General features: G+C 37.5%; 1 protein-coding gene across 1 annotated transcript in view; it reads right to left on the bottom strand.

Annotated features, from left to right (window-relative positions):
- Nucleotides 1–3,197: 3,197 nt before the first annotated feature.
- Nucleotides 3,198–10,000, bottom strand: part of NEUROD2 (neuronal differentiation 2) — a 14,011-nt gene continuing 7,208 nt past the window's right edge. The window contains exon 2 of the mRNA XM_075580147.1: nt 3,198–4,285. Within this exon, the coding sequence (XP_075436262.1) occupies nt 3,228–4,280 (1,053 nt within the window). The 5' untranslated portion in view covers nt 4,281–4,285 and the 3' untranslated portion in view covers nt 3,198–3,227. The remainder of the gene's footprint in view (nt 4,286–10,000) is intronic.

Raw genomic sequence — 10,000 nt, 5'->3', positions numbered from 1 at the left:
TCCCACAGCATAGAGGACAAGATAACGATGTATTGTCAAATCGAATAATATTCTGTGTGCGATATATATATATACGTGTGTTTGTGTGTGTGAGAATATATATAAATATAAATATATATATGTCTCTATGTGTATATGTAAATGTGTGCGTGTGTATATATATATATATATATATATATATATATATATATATATATATATATAATCTGTGTGTATATGTGTATATATTTAAATGTGTATATATATATATATAAATTTATATTTAAATGTATATGTTTATATAAATATATATATATTTATATGTATATGTGTATATATATATATATATATATATATATATATATATGTGCGTGTATATTATATATATTATTTCGAGTTAGATGTTAATATACACAGGCTGCCAACTGCAACATAATACCCTTTATTCTGGCAAAGTCAGTGTATTCCTTCTAGCCCGCATATCCTGCCCCCTATTGGGTTTTTTCTCTTCCTGATCCCTGGGCACCCAGTAAATATGACAAACCTAGTGTTCAATATTTATTAATTGCCCTTGTACGGAGCCTTTTAATTACAAGTGAAATCGATGCACCAGAGGCTCAGAAATTGGCTTCCCCGGACCCTGCTCGAATTCCTCCAGTGATGTAAACACGTCTGTGTGTCTCCACTCAGCTGCCTGCTGAGATCTGCGGTGGGTTATGGGGGGGTAGGTGAGTGGGAGGGGGGGGGACCCCTCTTTAGGATACCCTCAAATGATTAACCCAGACACACCCATCTCTGCCACTAAATAGGTTAAATAAAAAACATGAAACCAAAAAGCATGTGGAGAACAGGCTCAGCTGGGTCACACCGCTTGTGTCTGGGAGGGGGAGTGTGGAGCAGAATTTATTGTACAGAACAGATGTTTCAGACACTGGATAAAAACCTTCACATCTCATTTTCCTTAAATATTTATTCATTTTTGGACAATTACACAACACGGTGGCATCCCCCCCCCCACCCCAGCCCACCCCACCCTCCCCACGCACTATGTACCCTCATTCCCCCCCCCTACAAGCTTAAGAATTTGTCATCTTTATTTTTATTTATTATTCTTATTACTAAGAGAAAAAAAAAAAAAGGAATTTCTTGCACTTAACCCCTGCGCTGCCCCCTGAGGGGAGGGGAGGGTGTGTGTGTGTGTGTGTGTGTGTGTTTGTGTGTGTGTGAAATAACACCGGCAGAGCAGGGGTTAATACACAAAGGCTGTTTATATTTATTTTATTTAAGGTGACACACAAAAAAAATGAAAAAAAAATACATCGCAAAAAAACCGGTGAAAAAATACAAAACACGTCAGCGATTGACTGCCCATGAAGCAGACACACACACACACACACACACACACACACACACACACACACACACACACACACACACACACACACACAGACAGAGAAATCGGGATCTTTTCGTTATTTTTGTCAATCAGAGCAGTAAATGCAAAAAAAAAAAAACCCCATAAGAATATAATGTCCCCGAAAAACGAATACACAACATCTTGACAACTTGAACATTTTTGCATATTGTATCTTCCTTTTGTTTGTGTTGGTTGTTGGTGTGACATTTTTCTCCTCCCCCCCCCCCACCCCCCATGCAATAACCACACAACCAGATACAGTTTGTGTCAAATCATCACCCTCTCCTTTCCAAACAGCTACACACACCACGTACAGTGTACGGGATGACACATTGTGGTGAGTGTAATGCAACACACACAAAGGATAATAACACTTCCCCTTCACTAGAAAGTGCACACGTGTATCCTGCTGACTAGCTCGGTCCCCGTTACAATATAACTTTTATATAGATTATTTTCTTTTATATTTGCATAGATTTCATTCTTTTTATTTTCCCCTGTTTCATTTTTTTTTTTAAATTGTATTTTTTTTTAAATTGTATTTTATTTTTTAATTTTTTTTTTTTGCATCTTATTGCTTGAAAGGAAATATTCTTTCTGCCTCGGGGTTTCAGTGTAACCAGTCCTGTTACAGTCAGCCTGAAACAGATCGATCCAATGGGTCTCAGTTCGGCCGAGCAGTATATGGGGGGGGGGGGGGGGGGTTGTATAACTGTGTAGGGTCGCACTATATACATTGCGTCTTTTTACATCGCTTTTCTCCCCTTCCGTTGGTATGCTGGGTACATTTTTTATTTCGTTGTTTTAACAATATTTGTTTTTATTAATCAAACCACCTATGCTTTTATTTATTTATTTATATATATATATATATATATATATATATATATATATATATATATATATATATATATATATATATATATATATAAAGCATAGGTGGTTTGATTAAAAAAACAAATATTTTTAAAACAACGAAATAAAAAATGTATATATATATATATATACACATATAATTACATATATATTTCATCAATGTAATTTCATTCATATATATATATATTCCCTTCACCAATGCTTGTGTATATATATATATAATATATATAGACAGCCAAACACATTTTCTTTCTTTCACCACTGCTTGCATATATATATATATATATATACATATATATTTCACTAATGTTTGCATATATGTGCGTATGTATGGGGTGCATATATATATATATATATATACATATACATTTCACCAATGCTTGCATATATATTAGCTTATTCTGGTCATGAAGAATAATACCTAGTTGGTTTAGCAATCACCCCACCCCCCACCCCCCCAAAAAAATGTTCTTCTAAAGATGAAGATGTGTGTATTTTGTCTCCATATTGCACCAGGGTTTGCCCCCAATCTTGCACGTGAAATACATTTGTGTGGAGAGCACAGGGGGAAAGGGGTGGGGGGCAAACAGCGTCACAAACATAGCAATTAGGGGGCGTCCGTCAGTGGGGGGGTGAGGAGGACGAGGGTGGGGGAGGGGGAGAACGTCTACAATTGTACATAACATCTCTCAGATACAGGTGTCTAAAACCAGCCAGGGTTCTATGTGCAAACATGGTGAGCGCCTCTACCTGGGCATCCCGAGGGGAACCAGAGGGGTTAGGGGACCTTTAACTCATTGCGACCAAGAGTAGGGTCTGGCTCCGTACAACCATCTGCTGCAAGAAGAGGGCCGGGTGTTGCAGCTGAGAGTTGGCCAGTAGCCTCATGCCCCTGTCCCCCACCCCCTCCCCACCCAGACCCCTTGGCACAGGAGGGTTAGGAAGGAGACTTGGGTCAGTTATGGAAAAATGCATTGAGCTCCTCGTACATGGGGGCCCTCTCATGGTGACCATGCACGTCGTAGGGCAAGAGGTTCTCAGAGTGGACCCCACCACGCGCCCCAGAAGAACCGAAGAGCATCCCGTGCCCTGAGGTCCGGGGGGCCGGCAGGGAGGAGTAATGCATAGAGTAATGGTAGTTCTTCTCGTTGTCCCCCGCCGTGTCCTGTTTGAGGGAGAAGTTGCCGTTGAGGCACAGTGGGGGGCTCGGGGGGGCGTCATACTCCGAGCTGTTGTAATCTGGGGACGCGTTTCCATACAGGGCATCGTAGGGGGGGCAGTACCCGTGTGTTCTCAGGGCATGGGAGCTGGCCATGGTGCTGGGTGGGCCAGACACCCTTGAGCACTGGTAGGTGTAGGGGTGGACGGCAAAGGAAGGGTTGGGTCCATGGTACCGCCCAGTCTCTTGGCCTCCTTGGTCGGTGAGGAAGTTCCTGGAGTTGAGCTGCAGGCAGCCGGCCACCAGGTTGGTGGTGGGCTGAGAGAGACCCTTACAAAGCGTCTGCACGTAGGCCACCAGGTCAGGCCTCTTGCCTGACCTCAGGATCTCGGACAGGGCCCAGATGTAGTTCTTGGCCAGCCTGAGGGTCTCGATCTTGGAGAGCTTTTGCGTCTTGGAGTAGCAGGGGACAACCTTCCGCAGGTTGTCCAGGGCCGAGTTGAGGTCGTGCATGCGGTTCCTCTCCCTGGCGTTGGCTTTCTGCCTCCTCACCTTGGACCTCTCCATCCTGGCCTTGGTCATCTTCCTTTTCTTGGGCCCGCGTTTTTTGGGTCTCTCTCCTTCTGCCTCCTCGGTGCCCTCCTCCTCCTCATCCTCGTCCTCATCATCTCCTGCCATGTCCCCCTCATCCTTGCTCTCACTCAGGGACCCCTCGGTCTGGAGGTCTTGCAGGCTCTTGTCATCGTCCTCGTCCTTGTCGCTGTCCTCTTCCTCGTCCTCGTCCGGCCAGGTGGCGAACTTCTGGACTTCGGGGATGAGGCTGGGCTCACTGAACAGTCTCGTCAACATGATTGCTGTGGGCAAGAACACAAGGACAGGGGCATGAAGCATTAAATGCAACTCAGCATCACACTGCACTGTGCCAGAGGTAGGGCAGCACATTGCAGAGCCATATAATAACTTACAGAGCAGTATAATAGCATGTAGAACCGTGTAATAACTTACAGAGCCTTATAATAACTTACATAGCCATATAATAACTTACAGAGCAGTATAATAGCATGTAGAACAGTGTAATAACTTACAGAGCCTTATAATAACTTACAGAGCCTTATAATAACTTGCAGAACAGTGTAATAACTTACAGAACAGTGTAATAACTTACAGAGCCTTATAATAACTTACAGCACAGTGTAATAACTTACAGAACAGTGTAATAACTTACAGAGCCTTATAATAACTTACAGCACAGTGTAATAACTTACAGAACAGTGAAATAACTTACAGAGCCTTATAATAACTTACAGAACAGTGTAATAACTTACAGAGCCTTATAATAACTTACAAAGTCTTATAATAACTTACAGAGCCTTATAATAACTTACAGAGCCTTATAATAACTTGCAGAACAGTGTAATAACTTACAGAACAGTGTAATAACTTACAGAGCCTTATAATAACTTACAGCACAGTGTAATAACTTACAGAGCCTTATAATAACTTACAAAGTCTTATAATAACTTACAGAGCCTTATAATAACTTACAGAGCCTTATAATAACTTACAAAGTCTTATAATAACTTACAGAGCCTTATAATAACTTACAGAGCCTTATAATAACTTACAAAGTCTTATAATAACTTACAGAGCCTTATAATAACTTACAAAGTCTTATAATAACTTACAGAGCCTTATAATAACTTACAGAGCCTTATAATAACTTACAGAACAGTGTAATAACTTACAAAGCTTTATAATAACTTACAGAACAGTATAATAACTTACAAAGCCTTATAATAACTTACTGAACAGTGTAATAACGTACAGAGCCTTATAATAACGTACAGAGCCTTATAATAACTTACAGAGCCTTATAATAACTTACAGAACAGTGTAATAACTTACAGAACAGTGTAATAACTTACAGAGCCTTATAATAACTTACAAAGCCTTATAATAACTTACAGAACAGTGTAATAACTTACAGAGCCTTATAATAACGTACAGAACAGTGTAATAACTTACAGAGCCTTATAATATTGTACAGAGCAGTGTAATAACTTACAGAACAGTGTAATAACTTACAGAGCCTTATAATAACTTACAGAACAGTGTAATAACTTACAGAGCCTTATAATATCTTACAGAACAGTGTAATAATTTACAGAGCCTTATAATAACTTACAGAACAATGTAATAACTTACAGAACAGTGTAATAACTTACAGAGCCTTATAATAACTTACAGAACAATGTAATAACTTACAGAACAGTGTAATAACTTACAGGACCTTATAATAACTTACAGAACAGTGTAATAACTTACAGAGCCTTATAATAACTTACAGAGCCTTATAATAAATTACAGAGCCTTATAATAACTTACAGAACAGTGTAATTACATACAGAGCCTTATAATAACTTACAGAGCCTTATAATAACTTACAGAACAGTGTAATAACTTACAGAGCCTTATAATAACTTACTGAACAGTGTAATAACTTACAGAGCCTTATAATAACTTACAGAGCCTTATAATAAATTACAGAGCCTTATAATAAATTACAGAGCCTTATAATAACTTACAGGAACTGTGTAATAACTTACAGGACCTTATAATAACTTACAGAACAGTGTAATAACTTACAGAGCCTTATAATAACTTACAGAGCCTTATAATAAATTACAGAGCCTTATAATAACTTACAGAGCCTTATAATAACTTACAAGAACTGTGTAATAACTTAAATAACAGTGTAATAACTTACAGAGCCTTATAATAACTTACAGGAACTGTGTAATAACTTACAGAACAATGTAGTAATGTACAGAGCCTTATAATAACTTACAGGAACAGTGTAATAACTTACATAACAGTGTAATAACTTACAGAGCCTTATAATAACTTACAGGAACTGTGTAATAACTTACAGAACAGTGTAATAACTTACAGAGCCTTATAATAACTTACATAACAGTGTAATAACTTACAGAACAGTGTAATAACTTACAGAACAGTGTAATAACTTACAGAGCCTTTTAATAACTTACAGAGCCTTATAATAACTTACAGAACAGTGTAATAACTTACAGAACAGTGTAATAACTTACAGAGCCTTATAATAACTTACAGAATAGTGTAATAACTTACAGAACAGTATAATAACTTACATAACCTTATAATAACTTACAGAGCCTTATAATAACATACAGAACAGTGTAATAACTTACAGAACAGTGTAATAAATTACAGAACCTTATAATAATTTACAGAACAGTGTAATAACTTACAGAATAGTGTAATAACTTACAGAGCCTTATAATAACTTACAGAACGGTGTAATAACTTACAGAACAGTGTAATAACTTACAGAGCCTTATAATAACTTGCATAACATTGTAATAACTTACAGAGCCTTTTAATAACTTACAGAGCCTTATAATAACTTACAGAGCCTTATAATAACTTACAGAACAATGTAATAACTTACAGAACAGTGTAATAACTTACAAAGCCTTATAATAACTTACAGAACAGTGTAATAACTTACAGAACAGTGTAATAACTTACAGAGCCTTATAATAACTTACAGAGCCTTATAATAACTTACAGAGCCTTATAATAACTTACAGAACAGTGTAATAACTTACAGAACAATGTAATAACTTACAGAGCCTTATAATAACTTACAGAGCCTTATAATAACTTACAGAGCCTTATAATAACTTACAGAACGGTGTAATAACTTACAGAACAATGTAATAACTTACAGAACAGTGTAATAACTTACAGAGCCTTATAATAACTTACAGAGCCTTATAATAACTTACAGAACGGTGTAATAACTTACAGAACAATGTAATAACTTACAGAACAGTGTAATAACTTACAGAGCCTTATAATAACTTACAGAGCCTTATAATAACTTGCAGAACAGTGTAATAACTTACAGAGCCTTATAATAACTTACAGAGCCTTATAATAACTTACAGAACAATGTAATAACTTACAGAACAATGTAATAACTTACAGAACAGTGTAATAACTTACAGAACAATGTAATAACTTACAGAACAATATAATAACTTACAGAACAGTGTAATAACTTACAGAACAGTGTAATAACTTACAGAGCCTTATAATAACTTACAGAACAGTGTAATAACTTACAGAATAGTGTAATAACGTACAGAGCCATATAATAACTTGCAGAGCCTTATAATAACTTACAGAACAATGTAATAACTTACAGAACAATGTAATAACTTATAGAGCCTTATAATAACGTATAGAGCCTTATAATAACTTACAGAGCCTTATAATAACTTACAGAACAGTGTAATAACTTATAGAGCCTGATAATAACGTATAGAGCCTTATAATAACTTACAGAGCCTTATAATAACTTACAGAACAGTGTAATAACTTACAGAACAGTGTAATAACTTACAGAACAATGTAATAACGTACAGAGCCATATAATAAGTTACAGAGCCTTATAATAACTTATAAAACAGTATAATAACATGCAGAGCAATGTAATAACAGGCTGAGCCATATATTAATTTGCAAAGATATAATAACACACAGAGAGATATAATAAAACACAGAGATATAATAACACGCAGAGATATAATAACACGCAGAGAGATACAATAACATACAGAGCAATATAACAGATGCAGAATATATGAACATGCAGAGCTATGTAATAACATACTGGACACCTAACAAGCTCCTATTATAACATGTACAGCAATTTTATAACATGTAGAATATATGTCCATGAAAATAATAACATACAGAGCTATATAATAACATACAGAGCTATATAATAACATGCAGCGCTGTATAATAACATGCAGCGCTGTATAATAACATGTAGTGCTATTGAATACTTGGAGAACTATATAATACATATATAATGATATAATACCTGCAGAGCTATATAGTACACTCCGAGCTATATAATACCTGCAGATCTATAGAATACATGCATAACTATATAATACATATAGAAATATATAATAGATGCAGATACTGACATACAGAACTATATAATACATGCAGAACAATGCGTTCTTAGCAGTGAAAGGCCTTTGTGACATGTTTGCACAATCACATAACAACAAACAGTTACATTTTAATACAGATTGAAGCCAAAACGTAACTTCTCCCCAAACTGATCATTTGCGTTTAATGTACAACCTCTCAGAGAGACAATGCTGAGGCTCACAGGGGCAGATGTACCCCACAAATCTGATTTATCAATTACAAAATCATTTGGAGTGGAAGTTAGAAAAGACTGTTACATGGAGAGATAAGACTGTTACATGGAGAGATAAGACTGTTACATGGAGAGATAAGACTGCCCTGGTGGGAGAGATAAGACTGTTACATGGAGAGATAAGACTGTTACATGGAGAGATAAGACTGTTACATGGAGAGATAAGACTGTTACATGGAGAGATAAGACTGTTACATATGGAGAGATAAGACTGTTACATGGAGAGATAAGACTGCCCTGGTGGGAGAGATAAGACTGGTACATGGAGAGATAAGACTGCCCAGGTGGGAGAGATAAGACTGTTACATGGAGAGATTAGACTGCCCTGGTGGGAGAGATAAGACTGTCCTGGTGGGAGAGATAAGACTGTTACATGGAGAGATTAGACTGTTACATGGAGAGATAAGACTGTTACATGGAGAGATAAGACTGTTACATGGAGAGATAAGACTGTTACATGGAGAGATAAGACTGTTACATGGAGAGATAAGACTGTTACATGGAGAGATAAGACTGTTACATGGAGAGATTAGACTGTTACATGGAGAGATAAGACTGCTACATGGAGAGATAAGACTGTTACATGGAGAGATAAGACTGCTACATGGAGAGATAAGACTGTTACATGGAGAGATAAGACTGTTACATGGAGAGATAAGACTGCTACATGGAGAGATAAGACTGTTACATGGAGAGATAAGACTGCTACATGGAGAGATAATACTGCCCTGGTGGGAGAGATAAGACTGTTACATGGAGAGATAAGACTGTTACATGGAGAGATAAGACTGTTACATGGAGAGATAAGACTGTTACATGGAGAGATAAGACTGCCCTGGTGGGAGAGATAAGACTGTTACATGGAGAGATAAGACTGCCCTGGTGGGAGAGATAAGACTGTTACATGGAGAGATAAGACTGCCCTGGTGGGAGAGATAAGACTGTTACATGGAGAGATAAGACTGTTACATGGAGAGATAAGACTGTTACATGGAGAGATAAGACTGTTACATGGAGAGATAAGACTGCCCTGGTGGGAGAGATAAGACTGGTACATGGAGAGATAAGACTGCCCTGGTGGGAGAGATAAGACTGTTACATGGAGAGATTAGACTGCCCTGGTGGGAGAGATAAGACTGTCCTGGTGGGAGAGATAAGACTGTTACATGGAGAGATTAGACTGTTACATGGAGAGATAAAACTGCCCTGGTAGGAGAGATAAGACTGTTACATGGAGAGATAAGACTGCCATGGTGGGAGAGATAAGACTGTTACATGGAGA

Source organism: Ascaphus truei, chromosome 23, assembly GCF_040206685.1.
Source record: "Ascaphus truei isolate aAscTru1 chromosome 23, aAscTru1.hap1, whole genome shotgun sequence".
Lineage (NCBI taxonomy): Eukaryota > Metazoa > Chordata > Amphibia > Anura > Ascaphidae > Ascaphus > Ascaphus truei.
Note: the sequence above shows the minus strand (reverse complement) of the source record. Positions and strands in the feature narration are given on the sequence as shown.